The sequence below is a fragment of the Buteo buteo genome, chromosome 22, assembly GCF_964188355.1.
Source record: "Buteo buteo chromosome 22, bButBut1.hap1.1, whole genome shotgun sequence".
NCBI lineage: Eukaryota > Metazoa > Chordata > Aves > Accipitriformes > Accipitridae > Buteo > Buteo buteo.
This window is the reverse complement of record NC_134192.1, coordinates 703,803-720,429: the sequence shown is the minus strand read 5'-3', so window position 1 is coordinate 720,429 and position 16,627 is coordinate 703,803. Positions and strand designations below refer to the sequence as shown.

Sequence of the window (16,627 nt, the reverse complement as noted above, 5' to 3'; positions counted from 1 at the left end):
AGACTGAAAAGTGACTTGTATCTTATGTGGAAAACAGTATACAACTCTATAATTAAAGTTTGGGTGGTAAACACACACACATACATGTCAGGACAGAGCAAAATTATTCAGTCACCTGCTGCTCAAGCACTTCTAAATCCTTTGACACCCAGATTTGGTCCCATATGCTGCCAGACAGAAGGATAGAAGCACTGCCACCCCCAGACTCAGCACCTACCACAGAGGAAGCGCTTCATCACTTCACTGGTGGCAAGCTTCACAGCTGTCTGCCCAGAGTAAGTGGCCAGAGTGGGATCAGCACCATAGGAGAGTAGAAGCCACATGGTTTCCAGGTTGTCGTTTGCTACTGCATCATGGACAGGCCTGCAAGGACAGAAGCATTGGCAGAAAAAGAAGAGACTGGAAGAGTTTGCAAAGCAAATGTTTTGGATTAAGACAAATCCAGTGATGACCAACAGCTCATCCTGAAAAACAGGCCCTGCTCCCTGCCCCCACACTTCTCAGTGCTTCCGCAGGTGTTCCCCTCTCACTGGCTTGCCTTGTGCCATCCTGTGCACTGCAGTTCACGTTGGCACCGTGCTCTAGCAGAATGTGGAGGATGTCGATCCAGCCTCGCGCACAGGCTTCGTGCAGAGCTGTGTAGCCAGCGTTGTCACGATGGTTCACGTCACTGCTCTTTTTCTGCAGGCAATAGAGCACTACGTCCTACAGGAACAAGAGCATTGCGGGCCTGGTTACACACAAACCCAGACAAGGCAGCACAGGACACAAAGTAGAAAAGGGCACCAAAACTTACCTTGTAGCCCAGGCGAGCTGCTCGCTGCAGAAGGGTCTCCCCTGCATTTTTGTTCACAATCAGCCGTCGAGCGCCAGGAGGAATGTTTTGGGCCATGGGCAATTCAGGGGAACTCCCTGGGCTGACCCGACGGGACTTACAAAGTGTCCACAAGTCCTGGGGCTTCTTCAGAGAGCGCATTTTGGGCTGGTTCCAGCAGCCTTTCCCCTAGAAAAGAAAGGAATACAACTCCTGGCACATGTCGCCATGGCTTACTAACAGGAGTCCCCTTCTCTCTCTTCTCCCCATGCGTGTTCCCCTCATCAGTCCAAGCCATACCTTTCCCTCATCACAGATCCCTGCCAGGTGTTTTGTTTTACATTTGCGTTTTCCTGATGGTTTCTCCAGCTCTTCTTGGACAGGAGAGCTGTCAGAGTGCTCCAGGAAGAAGCCATTCCGAAAGTCTGGGCGTCCTTGAGATTTTCGGGGGGATGGGGAAAGCCTGCTCCTCAGTCGTAGCTCTGTGCCTTTACCCTTCACAGGCTCCTTCTGCTTCCGGTACCTAAAATCTAAAGGAAAAATGGCAATGAGGAGCTTCTGTAGGTACAGCACTGAAGGTCAGCAACCCAGACCTCTGCCACCAGACAAAACAAACTGCCCATCTTTGATGGCTGCACATCCAGAAATCCAGACCAATGGTGGAGGCACCGCAGTAAGTAGAAGCGGAGTGAATACACAGATTCTCCCCTTCAGGGACGGATTCAGCATGGTCACAGGACACCCAACGAAAGACAGCGGTCCTGCTCTGAAAAGGCCAAGCCTACTGAGAGCTGGGACTTGCACACAACTGAGTAAGGCTTTTCCTTAGGTCTCACAGGGAACCCAGTGCGAAACAACCCAGATTGTCAGCACACTTTCCAGTAGTTTGGTAACTGCATGCTGCCAAATGGTGCGCTCCCCTACCTGCGAGGCTGAGCAGGACTCACAGGGTATACCCCTTAGAGAGACAGAAAACGCAGGAGGTATCCCCTTTAAGCTGTCTGTGAACAGTCATTGTTTTGCTGCCTACAAAACCAGACCCTGCCTTGCCCTCTCACATCTTCCCCTTAAGTTAAGTAGCACATTAAAGTTTCAATTAATATGCATGCAGGTAGGAAGTACCAGGGTGCCTCAAGAGAAATCCAGTCTTTTCTTCCTTGCATTATACAGAGCTGCAGGTTGCTCATTACAAAGCCCTGCGCATCATGCAAGGACAGGTGCTCTGCTTCCGTGAAACAGCAACATCCTGTAGCAAAGGCACGACAGCAACAGGAAAACAAAGTATGGAACGAGAAAGTAAACCCCTGTGAACAAATAACCACCTTGGCTTGTATGATGCCATACACCTCCCTCTGCGCAGGTGATCACTGCTGGAATGAAACAGATTACAAAGGAAGAGACCTGTGCAGACCAAAGGACAGAGGAGGCATCTGTACACAGCTTTGCAGAGTCTGAGTCTCTCAAGCCAGGCTCTCTCCACAGCTTTGGGCACTTTGTTTGGGAACAAAGACTTTGCTTCATTTCTAGGTGAAGAGCTAGATGCCCCAGTGGGTTAGTTCAAGGGATCAAGAGGATAAACTCCAGAAACGAAACTTTCCATCCATTAGGGACACTGCTGCCTCCAGTGCCAAGGCAGGTTTTGTAGATCTCCAGGAGCAGCGTCTTCAGCTTCCACATTATGCTGAGACTAGATTCTCCACATCAAGCACCACATATAACTTCCACTTATGTCTTGTTATTGCTAGGAAGCAGGGGCCATGGATCTTGCACAGAAAAATGGGTTTGGCCAAGATACCAAGGTAGAACCACAAATAAAATCTCAAAGCAAGCATGTCTCAAGTACTGTTGTGGTGTTCTGATCTCCACATCTCAGGAAGAATGAAGTGGAAGTGGAGAAAGGCAACCAAAACAGCTGAGGGGTGGAGAAGCTGCTCTACAAGAGACTGGGACTCCTCAGTCTGGAGAGGAGAAAGCAGAGAAGGACATGACCAAAATTTGCAAAAATCATAAAAGGGTGGATCAGCTGAGTGGAGGAATCTTGTTCACCCAACCCTGCAGCACAAGACTGAAGGGCACTTGATGAAACGAGTGAGAGATCAGTTAAAAAACACAGAATAAAGGACTTTGCACAGCACGGAGGGAACTTCAGGGCTTCACTGCCACTGGAGTTGATGAAGGCAGGTGTTATCAGCAGGACCAGAAAGGATTTGGGCAAAGTCATGGACAACAGACCCATAAACAAGGTGTAGAAGGCCTGGGTAGGGACAGCCCTAGTTTAGCTGCTCTGGATGCAGGGGAAGCCCAGGTGGGTGAAGTCCAGGAAGCGGCTGTGCTCGACTGCTGGCCCTGCATAGCCTCTGCACTTGCCACGGCCAGGAGAAAACTGCGGGCTAGACAGACCCTGACACAATGCAGCATGCTGGATGTACTTAGGCAAGGAACAAGAGACATCTCCTTGCTCTGAACAAAGTGGAGTGCACCCACAAGACATGGTCTGGGGCAGCAGATCTGAATTCTGCATGCACAACTCTCAGGCTGTAACTAAGCAAAGTTTTAGCAATGATACTTGTCAAGAAGGCAGCACACAGCAATCGCTAGCCTGCTTGCTGTTTTGGAAGCAATCATCGGACGGAGCTTTCTGCCGGGCTGTCTGTAACACTGTCCTTCTCTTTTTTACAGCATTGCGACAGTTTCACAATGAATGCACGGCAGTATGCAAGGACTTGAGATGCCGTTTTCCTGATATCCAATTCCTTCTGCCAGCATGCAGGGGCTCTGTGTTCTAGAGCAAAGCTCTTAAAGCAGCCCAACACTGTAGTGTTAAATACACCTCACCTGGCAGGACACATGTCCATGTCAGGGAACACCTTCCCAGCAATGAACAGCACCCTTGGGCTATGGAGGAGATGGGTAGGAAACGGCACAAACCTAAGAAGAGTCAGGAATGTGGCGAGGAAGAGCCAAGTCTCTGACTGGCACGTGAAGAGAAAGGGGTAAAATGCTGACATGTCAGACAACACGTAGCAAACAGGATGGTCTGTGCTTGCAAGTGGCACACTCTAACAGCCCCTGCACACCCAGCAGGAGGGAAACCCAGCGACTCCATCACTCCTCTGAGCACAGAGGGGAGGCGGACAGTGGGTTCCTCTAGTCCAGAGGTCCAACACATGCCTCTGGCAGGAATCTGCATCTATTTTCACTCTTCAGTATCTAAAGGAGACAGAGGAACACCACTGGCTCAGTGCTCTCATCAATGCATACACCTCAACCATAGCTGAGCGGCAGTGAAACTCCAGGGCATGCACTCATAGGTGAGGAACAGCCAGATCAAAGTGGTCCACCCGAAAGCAAGGCGGTACCAGTCAAAGAGAGGAGACACTGCCAATGGACCCAAGCACTACCTTCACCATCAAAGGGATATAGCCTCCTTCACCCAAGTGCCTGCCCCGAAGCCTAGAGGTCCTGGTTGTTTCTTAGGTGCACTAGATGATGAGGTAGCATTAGCAACCAAAGGTTGCTTGTGTTTACCCCTCTCCTGGAGGGGATTCGGCCCCAGTGAGCCAGGTGTTTGTCAGTGGATCGCTGCATTTCATACCCGAAGACGACGCAGATTCTTTAGCTAGTACAGGAAACGGTGGTCTGCTTTCTCCAAACACGTGGGCTGGCCCCCTATCTCTCCTCTGGCTGCCAGCCAGCTTACAGTGCCACTGTAATGCCCAGGTCCTCATCTCCAAAGCTAGCAACGGCTCTAGGCCACAACTTCTAAAACCAAAATACAGAAGCTCACGTATCTGAGGGCCGAGCAAGCAGTCCCTGAGGGAAACCGGCTCCTGGACAGAAGACAGACACTCTTAAGACATGGGGTAAAGCTCCTGGAGAAAAACTTCCCAAATGCTGCTGCACTCAAACCTCCTTCTCAGGCTCTGTTTGCAACAGGCGTCAGCAGGAGACAGTCCGAGAGCACCCTTGAACTGTGAAGATGCCAGGAGGTCCATCAGAAACTTTATTCCTGGTCTTACAGAGGCACCCAGACACTGCAGCAATAGGGTAAAACTGTGCCAGAGCAGAAACATAGCTTGGGAGATCAGCTGGTGGGAGGACAGCGGCCATCTCTACTACTTCTCACAGTGCCTCAGCAGCACCTCAGCCTCTTCTGAGGACTGTCAATCTGAGCACCAACATGGCAGAAGGCAACAGAGCTGTATCCACTACATCACCTCCAAGAGAAAGGCCCAAGGGTACGGAGGGCTGGCAGAAGTGCTTCCCCCAACACTGGTTTGGACATGCTCTTCTGCAAGCCTGACGGAAGTTACCTGTGGGACACTCTGACACAGCTATGAGCTACCAGCCAGCTGTCAGCACACAAACTGAGACATCGGTGCACTGCTGGATGTATCCCAGCCTTACTTCCAATGGCCTCAAACTGTCCCTACATGGACAGAGAGAAGGGACCGCAGAGACTGCTAAACCTCACAGAAACACACATCAAAGACTTTGGTTTGACCACATGGTCTGGGCAGTTATGGGAGAAAACGCAAGAGCAGAGGTAGAGCAGTGAGCAGGATACAGGCAGGTGGCACAGCATTCCTCTCCTAGCAAAGCTGCAAATATGAACCAGAGAGGGGGATTTCTCCATCACCTGCAGACACTCTAGCTTTGTTAATCCTCTCTCCCTTGTGCTCCCTGGTGCAAGCTTGCAAGTTGCCTTAATAAAGCAAGACAAAGCATAAAGAAGCCCGGTTGAACTGTGATGGCTTCATGTCCCTCTACTTTAGCCAGGAATGCTGAACACTACACCCAGGGGCCCGTGCTTGTCCAGAAATATTCCACTGTGCTACCTCGTCCGATTCTCATTTTCCCACGCCCTCTGTCTTAATCTGAGGGTAAGATCAGTATTTGATTAGCCACATAAGCTGCTGTTTCCTACTCTGAAATTTACTGTAAATATTTTTAAAACAAGAGCTTATCAATTGAAGCAGCCCATGCTGTGGACATCTAGCCATTAATAATAATGGCACTTCATAATTACAACACCCCCCCAAAATCCCACACACAACAAAAAAAGCAACAAAACAAAAAAACCCCATGTCGATCCCCAGCCTGGTACCAGAAACCTGTTCCCAGATTGTACCTGCTTTGGATTTTCGCCTCCTGTGAGGGTAGCCCACTCGCTCCTCCTCTCGCTCAGTCAAATATTCCCCTGTCTGGTATTTCCGACTTTTCTGTCGTCTCCTTTTCTTCCTTTTGATGTGGCTGTCATCTTCTTCCTCCTCCTCATTGGGCTCCCACAGCTGCCTGGGTGATTCCACTCTCCAGGGCAGCTCCCTGGTCCTCCTCGTGTAACAGCTGCTCCTCTCAGACAGAGACCTGTCCCTGGCCCTGCGACTATGATAGCGTGATGTCCTGTGGGATTTTCGCAGCTTGCGACGTTTCAAGGATGTCTCCTCCTCCTCCTCTTCCTCCTCCTCTTCTTCCTGATCCTCCTCCAGCAACGGTAAAATCTCCTGACCACTCACATCACACTCTCCCGTCACACCAGCAGAAGAGCCAGCAATGCTTCCTGCAAGAGAGTGGGATTTCTAGCTGACAAAAAGGCCAAGAGTATCTATAAGAAAAACCTGCAAGGCAGGACAGAAGACAGGCACAACGCTAACTAAACAGGGAAATGCTCACAGTCCGCCCAGGACTCCCACCTGGGTCCCCTGGCACTAACTCACCTGACTGACTGCGCGTCCGGCTGCTCAACACCACCGGAATGAAATCCCGAAAGTTGTTCTTGGGCTTCTTCTCAAGGTAACCTGTGGAGAAAACTGAGCCTTGAGAAAACATGCCACAGATCCGTGCACGCACATCTGCTGGCCTGTGAAAGGCAGTCCAGCATCATGCTGCAGCTCTGTTTTGGATCCCAACACGCTAAAGGAAGCCAGTAGTTCCAGAAGCTGTTCAGCTTCAGGGGAGCAGCAGTTTGGCCCCACAGGCATCAGGGCGACAGGAACAGCTGCAGACTGACCCTGCAAGAACACATTGCCATTCACAAAAGTACCTTCCTCGTGGCTGTCCCCGCGGTGCGCCGGAGATGGGAACTCTGTCTTTGCTGGCCTTCTGCGCTTACGCTTTACCCTGAGGCTGTTGTGATCCTTCACTGATCCCAGGCTGGTTCGGCCTTCTCGTTTGCTGAGTTCATGCGGATTGTCGTGGTGTTTTCGCCACTGCGAATGGAGGACACAGACTGAAGCTTGAGCTGCTGACTGACTGAGCTGGAGTAGCAAAGGAGAAGGGACAAAACATTGTCCCCCACTCACCATGCTGGTGCCCTCCAGTGATTTTGACACCCCAGACCCGTTTTTGCTCTAGATAGCCTGCAGACACAGGTACATTAATCCACTGCCAGGTAATGCCAAAGAGCATGGGTGGAAAACCCTGTGCGCTCAGCTGCCCTCCCCTACGAGAGCTCCCTCCTCACCCCCCACCTCACCTGCTAACCTTCGCCATAACCCCACAGTCCCAGCCCATCCCACCCACCTTCCGGCCATGCACACTCCGGCTCCCCGATTTGCTTGGGGACTCCTCACTGTCCTGGGCTTGGCACTTCAGTCTCTTGTGGGCCTGCCTGGTGTCCCCATCCTGCTGCCGCTTGGACTTGCAGCGCACACTGCCCTCTTGCTTGATTTGGCCTGCTCCTTTGAGCTTGACCTCTGCAAAGGCCTGGGGAGCAGTCCCAGCTCGCAGGCAAGTCACAGAAGTAAATGACACGTCACACTCCACTCGCTCCTTCTTGACCCTGCACAGATCCACCTGACGCATGCACTGCAGGGGTTCTGCAGCTGGTGGCTCCTGGGAGCCTTCACAGCCTGGCTCCTTGCGTTGACTCTCCGCAGCCACAGTGGGCACCTCTGAAATCATTCGCAGGTTCTGCTGCCCAGCCGCGGGCAGATCATGGGACAAATACGCTGCTAACACTTGGTTTTTGGGCTTTGCATCCAACTGTTTGAGGCTACAGCTCCCCTGGGGAGCCTCAGTCTGTACATTGCCCTCCTTACTGGAGTCAGCCTCTGGTTGCTCACACTCCTGACTCTTCTGAGGGTTGTCCAGCTTCCCCTTCCCCCCTTTCACATCCAAAGCACTGGTCTGAAGAGATGGACCTGCATCCAACGGGACTGGATTGGCCGGCTCCTCGTAGAGCTTGGGCAAGGCCCGGCAGCTCTTGCTCTTGGCGGCAGCTTCCCGTTCCTGAGGTGGGAGCCTGGGCAGCCCCTCTGGCAGGCTCTGGGCGGCTGTGCTGGACTCTGTGGGCTGGACGCTCGGGAATGTTGGGAGCTCGCCTGCACCAGCTGGCTTGCAGGAGCTGTTCTGGTTTGGGGGTAGCTGCCCTGCTGTGGAGATGCCAATTGAAAGCAGGGGAGTTTGATGATAAGGAGACCAGCCGAGAGGCAGAAGCTGAGGATTGGAAGGTTTTCCATTCATGGGGCATCGTGGGTACACACTTCCCTGGCCGGGATTCCAGGTGGAGATGTCCTTGGACTGACACAAAGGAGCTCCTGGAACAACTCTGCCATGAAGATGTCTCCTGGCAGGATCCTGCTGTCCTTCTGTGCTGACCTGGTTGGCTTTCTTCCCACAGGGAACCCCAGCGCTGCGAGGCTCTCCCTGATCAATGATGGAAATAGGCTCCTGCTTGGGAAGGTGGCGCGGGTCCCTGTTGAAGCTCACACCCGGGTCCTTGCTGAGCAGTAGCGAGGCAGGCACCGGGTTGGCGACGCCGACGTAGGTGCCCGGAATGGTGCTGATGAGCGTGGTGTTCTTCACCCAGGAGCCCTGCTCGCCGTTGCGCAGGAACTCAGGGAAGATGACTAAGGGAGGGGTGGTGCCGAGACACGAGGTGACGCTGCTGCCCGTAGTCTGGGCCGCACGCTGGGACTTGGACAGGACCGTGGTGAGAAGTGCTTTACCGCTGGTGTGCACGGGTGTGAGGATGGGCATAGGAGGTGTTTTGCGCTGACTGGGTGGAGGCAGTTTCTGACGATTGGACTTGGAGGAGAGATCGAGAGGCATCTCGCTGCACTCTGGAGAGGAGACCATCTCACGCTCCAGCTGTGGAGGGGACTTCAGAGGAGAGAGCGAAGTGGCAGCAGCCCCCGGTGCGTGCGGCTCCGGAGCTGCTGGGGCTCTGGCTTGCGCACCGGTGCCGGAAGAGGGAGCAGCGCTCCCACACGATGCTGCCAGCGGAGGCTGGCTGGATGAGAGGGAAGGGCCAGCGGTGGACGGGGGAGCACCCTCGGCAGCAGCCTGGGCACCGCTTCCGCCTGAGGGCGAAGGGCAGCTAAGCTGGTTCACCTCCACAGACACCACTTTGGCATCTGAAGCCAAGGGTCTGGTGACGGAGAAGGTGTAGGGGTAGGAGCGCAACTCTGGGGAAGCGATAATGCCCGGCAGGCAACGCTCGTGTAGGTAGGAAGGCAGGACAGGGAGGGTGAGCGTGGAGGAGACCCCCAAGGTGGCTGGAAGTGTAGCCACGCTGAGTGGCTGCCCGCAGCTGGGTGGTGGGATGTACACCAGCGACTGGCTCGGGCTCAGAACTGCCCCAGCCTGAAAGGACAGGGGCAGTTTTTGCATAGCAGGGGCCTGAGATGGGGGAAAGCACACTCTGTTCAAAGTAAAAGTAGCGGGAGTGGAGGCAGAGGTGTTGCAGCTGGAGACAACCACAGACAATGTCCCTTCTGCCAGCACGCCCGGCCCTTGTGCTCCAGCGCTTGGGGTGGTTTTCTCCTTCTCAGCAGGCTCGCTCTCTGGAGCCACAGAGCAGGCTGGAGGACCATCAGCCTGCTTGTCGCTGTGAGGATCTGCAGGTGTCCAGGTAGCATCAGCACCACTGCTCTCCTGCTCTGCCGCTCTGGGGATTGCAGGCTCCTGCCCTCTGCCATCCCCCTGGCTTGCCAGAGGGCCCAGGGCATCATCTTTCACAGTCTTTCCTGCACACTCCTGGTTTGGGTTGGGATCAGGTGGCTGCTCTTCCAGTTTGGGTCCAAGCTTCTCCTCCACCTTGCCATCAGCATCCAGCCCCTGGGCACTGCTGCCACCACCACTGACTGCTGTGAGCTCCACCTGCAACAAGAAGGGAGAAGGTGTTCTTGAGAGCTGTGCAAGTGGCTCCTAGCGAAGCAGGCAGGACCTTCTCTCTAGCCCCCTCCCAGGACTCAGAGGCAGAAGTGGCAAACAGCTCTTGCCGAACTAGAGCCTTGCTTTGCCCTTACTGCACCTAGGTGCCCCGCTCTTGAGAAGGGGCCCACGGGACCCACTAGGGTACATGCTCTTGCCTGTTCCGTCAGGGAAAGGCCTTCTTGAACCCAGACACGCATGCAAGGAGCTCACCTCGGAAAGGCTGCTGCTGACGCAAAACTCTTGAGACCCCAAGTGCTGGGAGCTGCTTGTTTTAGACTCCTCATCAGAAAGGGGGGCTCTCCTAGCCGAGGAACAAGACACAGGATTACAAAACCCCAAGATACCGTCCCAGCATCCTACCCCTCCCTGTCTCCACATGGGACAGCAGCACAGCTGGCAGCCTGAAGAAGCATGCCTGCTCCAGGTAACCAGCTCCTCATCACCACATGTTACACAGCAGGTACCGGCCACTGCAGGCTGAGGGAGTGAGGAGCACTGCTGCCCACTGCAGTCCTCCCCCTCCCCGAACTCTGCCCACTGGATAGCACCTCCTCATGCATAAATGCTTACCCTATAGCTCCTACGGGCCTGACAAGACTTTCTCCATGGCCCAGCAACTCTGTGCACCTTCCTTACACACAGCCATTTTGACCTCCCCGGTCTCACCACGGGCCAGCCCAGCCCTCCCTGACTGCGCTGCGTCACAGCCCAGCACCACACACCCGCTCCTGTCCCCTCCACTTCCCGTTCTGCCCCACCACACGTTTCCAGTCCTATCCTGAGCCCCATCCTGCTTGTCTCTTCTTCCACAGGCACCTCCTCATTCCCATTCCTCCCTGCTCTAGGACTTCCCAGCCCAGCCGTTCTCCTCCAGCCACAGGCGGAGATCTCCCTCCAGCACCAAAGCTCTTCAGGCTCAAGCTGTCCTGGACGAGAGCAGCGGGTGTTTGCAGCCACCCAGATGTGCACTGTCCTGCTGGCCTGCACGCGTCTGACCCTTTCGCTTTGGAAGACAGTTCCTGAGCGGAAAGCCTGAACTCGGGATAAGGACTGTGAACTCCACAGAAACGGGGTGCACCGAGGAGACAGCTGTCCTTGTGATCCAGAGAAGACTGGACAGGAGGCAGCGCTCGTGTGTTCAGTGCTCCTGCCCCAGCAGCATCTACCGGTGGCGATTCTCTGGTCTTTAAGGGTCATTTAGACAGGCTGCTGGTGCCAGGATAAAAGAGCTCAAGTTCAGTTTCTGCTGATGACGCGATTTCTTCTGGATTTGCTCCCCTACCTCCCGGGCTTTCACAACAAAGTAACAGACACCAGCTGCGGGAGCGAGCTTTCTCTTCGGGCTCCCGTCTCCCCAGCACCGGGACCCCGCTCCGGGCTGCCTCACCAGCGCCACAGCGCAGCCCCCGCCGACCCTCCCCAGCCCCCGCGAGGGGCTCCTGCCCTCCGCCCGCCTCCTGCCCTCCGCCCGCCTCGGCGGCGGTTTGGCAGGGCCCTCTCCGGCCTGGCCTCCCAAGTCGGCGCGGCCACAGCAGGCCGAAGAGGACTGTCAGGAGCGAGGGCAGATCAGATCGCCGCGGCGGGCTGCGGCGCGGTGCGGGGAAGGAACGGCCGGCCGGGGCCAGGCCGCCTCAGCGCAGCCGCCGGGGCTCGGGTCCCCGGCGGCGGCAGGCCCCGGGGCCCAGCCGTGCGCCGAGGCGGGCCGGCCCCCGCCGGGGTGAGAGGGCCTGGCGGGGGGGGGGAGCGGGGGTGCCGCAGCCGGGGTCCCGCTCCCCGCGGAGCCCTGCGGCGGGCGGAGCGGAGCGGAGCGGGGCGGAGCGGGGCCGGGGCCGGGGCCGGGGCCGGCGCCGGCTCCACACAGGCGGGCGGCGCGGCGGCGGGACGCCAGGGGGCGCCCAAGCGCAGCTGGCTGCCCGCGGCACCGGCGGCGAGCGGCCGGGAGCTGGACAGCGGGCGCGGGCCCGGCCCCGGCCCCGGCCCGGTGCGCGGCCCGGCCGCCTCCCGCCCTCGGCTGCCTGCAGGGGCGGCGGGACCCGCCCCGCCCCGCCGCCGCCGCCGCCGCCGGGCCCGGGCCCTGTCAGCTGCCGGGACGGCCCCGGGAGCAGCCCCGGCTGCGGTGGCGCGGCCTGCCCGCCGCCGGCCCGGGACCCGGCCGGGGCCCCTCCACAGGCCAGCCCGGTCCGCGGCGCGGCGCGGCGGGCGGGCGGGCGGGGAAGAGCCCGCGACCCCCAGCCGTAGGGGACGGGGAGAGCACGGCCGGCCCGTGCCACAGCCTCCTCCCGCGGGGCCGGCAGCCAAGGGAGAGCGCTCGGCTGCAGGCAGCCCGGTTTGCCCGACCGGCTCAGACGCCCCAAACTTAAACGTTTATTGTAAACTAGGAGTAGCTCCAAGCGGTTTAGGAGAGGCAGAGGGCAACGCCATCCCCGGCTCTTATCTGAGGGACGCACGGCGGGCCAAGCGGCTGCTGAGGGCTGAAGATGATCTCTGCCCGCGTTTCTGCCCCGAGCGAGAGTCTCGACCCTTCCCTGTCCTGCCGCTGCTCTGACTGGCCCTCGGCAGACTCGCCACCAAAAGCCTCAACACCCGCAGCGAGGAACGACAGGCACACGCCGCCTTTGAGCCCGTAAAACTTTTCCGGCTACCGCAAACGCGCTGAACAGAGGTAGTAGCCTCAAGGAAGCCACAAACTGATCAGTTTCAAAAACAAGACCCCAGAGCTGTGGGAATAAAAAGGCAATGCAATGCCACGGGGCAGGCCAGGAACTCGTCTTGATCGATTCTGCCTCCCAGCCACTAATCCTCCCTAATCTCCTATTTGGTGGCATGTCACAACTCTCCCATCTAATCATTTGGTCTGTACTAACCCTCCTGGGTCACCAAAAGCTCTTCTTAGCGGCTTGGCTCGCAGTGGGTCAAGCTCTGTCCCTCCCCTGGCAGTTAATAGCACAGGTCTGGTGAAGCCAATAGCACGTGCAGACACACAAGTTGGCCTCGTCACCCACCAGTGCCGTGGAGGCAATACAGCTACGCACAGCCAATGGTTCCTCTGCAGAGACCTCCAGCGCACTCTGCTTGGGAGCCTTCCTCGCTGGAGCACGGGATGTGGGGACCATTGCAGAATGCCATCGTTTGATCACACATCCATCCCCTCCCTGTGGCTTTTTCGCATCTCAGTCCATTTTACACCCTAGTAAGAACGGGCTGAGCCAGCACCAGCTCCCTTCCTGTAGCCTCTCCAGATCCCTAACTCACTTTCTCCGCTCTCTTCCTCCTTCCTCTATCACGCCACCCACGCACCTCACCTCTCCTCGTTGAGGCCACACATGCGAATCCGCTCTGTGCTGGTCCAGTTGTGCACCCCACTATAGAGAGGTGCCGTAGAGATCATGACAGCTGCTCGTCACCAACTGGGACCTGCTGGGGCTCGAGGGGCCACTCTGCCTACAAAAGAAAAACAGAGGATTGGTAACTCTCCCCGGAATGCTCACATTCAACCGTGCTTCAGAGAGTGTCATTCCCAGCTTCGCTGCCAGGCAGATGGGGCACAGCGCCCGAGATGCTACATGTCTGTCTGGAAGAGGGCTGGAAGAAATCAGCAGCACCTTGGGACAGAATCCACAGTCCACTCATCCTCACATTAAACAACATTATTGCCAGAAAGCCTCTGGCTACCCTAAGAGTTTCACACGGGTGTCTTCCCACACATATGCGTCCCTCGAAAGATTCGCCCACTTTTCTTCTCCCTCCGGAGGAGCCTCCAGCACCGGGTAGCAAGCCTCAAGACAGAGCTTTACCCAAGATGATGGTCTGTTAAAATGCTGGCATCCCCAAGGCTTCATATGACTTTCATAAACCAGCACGTGGTGGGTTCAAGGGGGAAAGCCTCAAACAAGGAGGCAGCTGGGGGACCCTGGAGGGGAGCAAAGGTTTGCCAGCAGTGCCATCAGACAGTGCCATCAAGTGATTATCCCCTCCGTCTGTCAGGAAGGTGCTGGTATTCAGTGGAGTTACGGGTGGAAAACATGAGGAAATCCAGAGATTTGCGAGCATCCAAGACGCACGGTCGGCTGGGTGGAGCTTTTGAGGGAGAACATTGCAGCCAATCATGCAGCACTGGGTGTTCAAGCATTAAGGCAGCTTTGCTGCCCAAGTCGTATCAAGGAAAAAGCAACGAAGGAAGAGAGGATCTACTGTCCTAACAAGTGGAGTCGGTCGAACCAAGTTGGACTGACTGCAAAACACAGAGATGCTGTCAAAGAGGTTCTTGGTTCAGAGAAATACTAAACACACAAAGGTAAAGCAAGCACAGAGCCATGGCAATGTGCTTGGTGCAGCGGGTGAGAGTGGGAAGAAGCTGGAAGTGACACGTGATCCCAAATCTCCGTCGGTTTTCTTTTCCCTGACTAACTCCTGGCGACACAAGCTCTGAACGGGACAAGAAGCAGCTTGCACCATCCATTTACGCTGAAACGAGCTGCACAGGGATCTACCGGCCAGCAGCTCAAGGGATCGAGCTGTGGAACTGAATGACTCCTCTGAATGCAGCTGCTGCCAGGTATCCTCACCTCAGCCCAAACATGCCAGTGGGGATCCTCCAGACAGAAAAGAAGGGCCAGGCACATAGGAGAATCGGGGCAACGCAGCTTGTTTGCAGAAAAGAAGCGACAGACCCGTCTGCACGTACGAGGGCACAAGTGAGCAAACAGACCACAGAAATCAGAGGCCAGGAGAAGAGGGGGAAACCTGCTAAAAGACACACGCTGTAAGATGGAAGAAATACTATATAATGAAGGGGGAGCCGGGCAGACGCTAAGACAGAGAGCAGGGTCATACCCAAAGAGAATGAGAGGTGGCTTGGAGCAGGAAGGGGAGGAGTCTTTCGATGCTTGGAGAGAAATGCAACATAAAGGAAATAGGGGAACAAACAATCTGCGGGGATTTCACCATCTTAGGCTAAACTGAAAGAAGGGGAGGAGAAAGGTTCTGCCCCTGAGCACAGTGGCAGGACAGATGTTTTGGGAGAAATCAAAAGGGACCTTCTGTGCAACGGGGGAAGGGGATGCGTACGGCTGCACGACGTGGAACAGGGGTTGGAGACGAGCTGAAGCCTCAAAGAAGCACAGATCAGGCGTGACCCGAGAATAGGTCTGGCAAGGGAAAGGTGATAACAGGGTGGTATAAGGAGCTGGGAGAAACAGTATGTTTTGAGTACTCAAGTAAGAGCTGGTCAACAGAGGAGGCACGACGGCCACGAGAAGAGAGCCGTGAGGACATAGCAACAGAGATAGACACTGTTTCGTGAATTCTTGGCCTCTATCCTCTACGGACAATGTGGGACATGTGCCAAAGACAGGCATTTCACAGGGAATGAAGAAGGAACAGAAGAGAAAAAGAACCAAGATTTCAAGTAAGAGAAGGAATAAAACAGAGGGAAAACAACAGACGTGGTGTCAAGCACAAACCAGAGCGAACAGTGAAAGAACAGCATCCTTAGGAAGGCAAACCAGGAAGTTTTATTGAGAAATGCAGGGATAAGCAGCCTCCCGATGCAACACCAAACCAGAGAAAGCAACTGCAGCCTCCCTGGGTCAGAACACACTTTCACTCAAGTTGACACAAAGAAACCGAGGAAATCTCTCGTCTACACTGGTGCAGCTTGAAGCGACTTTAAAAGGATGTAATTAAACTAGTAGGAACCCCTTGGAGAACACAACTAGGGCACGGTTTCACATGCCTGTCTTCGAGTAGAAGATGTTGAAGAAACTGTTGAAGCCCTTCTCTCCCTTCACCCCTTTAATCATGTCACTGAAACTGTGCAGTGTCCCAGTAAACTTGACCAGGGAGTTGATCTCTGTTTAAAACCTCCCCCCGCCCCCACCAGCTGGACTGATTTTAACCCATACTAGCTCCTAGATCAGGTTCACCGAGAAGGAGAGAGGGCACAGCCTGGCACAGAATCTGCTTAATCCACTACGTCTGCCAAAGGAAGTGTATATGAAACCACAGTCTTATTTTGATTTAGCTAAATAGGTGCCCAGCCAATTCTAATTAACTCCAAAGAAAACTAGTTTAGAATGAAATAAGAACAGCATTTTGCATGGAGAAGCTCGTCGTGCGATATTAAAGCTCCTTCATCTCTCAAAACAAAGCGTCCTCTAAGAATTGTGAGCAAGAAAGGTACCAAACACGTTCACCCCAACAACAAGCCCTCAGGAGAGATTTTCAATGAAACTAATGCGGTGAATTAAAAGCAAGGGGGTTTTTTGTTCATTAAGGGAAAACCTCTCATTGTTTTGCAAAAGGAGGGGATGCTACTCTGCAAACCAGTCTCTTCCAGGCTCCAGAAAAAGCAAAGCAGAAGATGTTTTCCTTACAGTAAAAGCATGCTTTTACTCAGGTTAGTGATGACTTAATCCAACGGAACTTCCACATGTAGCTAAGTCAAGAAATTACTATCTCTTCTGAAATACTGCTGTACAGCCGATGGAAACAAGTTGTCCTGAGATGAAGTTCTTCAGGAATGGATGTTTTCTAATAGTTATCTCTGGACAAATCCTCCTCCTTGCACTAAAATCCCAACAGCGCCAAGACAACTGTTGTTTCAACACAGGCCGAGCTGAGGGTGGCAGGACAGGCTGCCGTTGCCTTCACCTA

At 55.0% G+C, this 16,627-nt stretch overlaps 1 protein-coding gene across 1 annotated transcript in view; it reads right to left on the bottom strand.

The window, feature by feature from the left end:
* Positions 1-16,627, bottom strand: part of BCORL1 (BCL6 corepressor like 1) — a 30,206-nt gene that overhangs the window by 8,918 nt on the left and 4,661 nt on the right. Inside the window, exons 2-11 of the mRNA XM_075053938.1 lie at positions 13,276-13,414; positions 10,184-10,274; positions 7,337-9,916; positions 6,858-7,023; positions 6,532-6,612; positions 5,946-6,374; positions 1,115-1,344; positions 797-1,003; positions 539-705; positions 218-363 (exon numbers count right to left, since the gene is read on the bottom strand). Coding sequence (XP_074910039.1) covers positions 218-363; positions 539-705; positions 797-1,003; positions 1,115-1,344; positions 5,946-6,374; positions 6,532-6,612; positions 6,858-7,023; positions 7,337-9,916; positions 10,184-10,274; positions 13,276-13,361 — 4,183 coding nt within the window. The 5' untranslated portion in view covers positions 13,362-13,414. The remainder of the gene's footprint in view (positions 1-217; positions 364-538; positions 706-796; positions 1,004-1,114; positions 1,345-5,945; positions 6,375-6,531; positions 6,613-6,857; positions 7,024-7,336; positions 9,917-10,183; positions 10,275-13,275; positions 13,415-16,627) is intronic.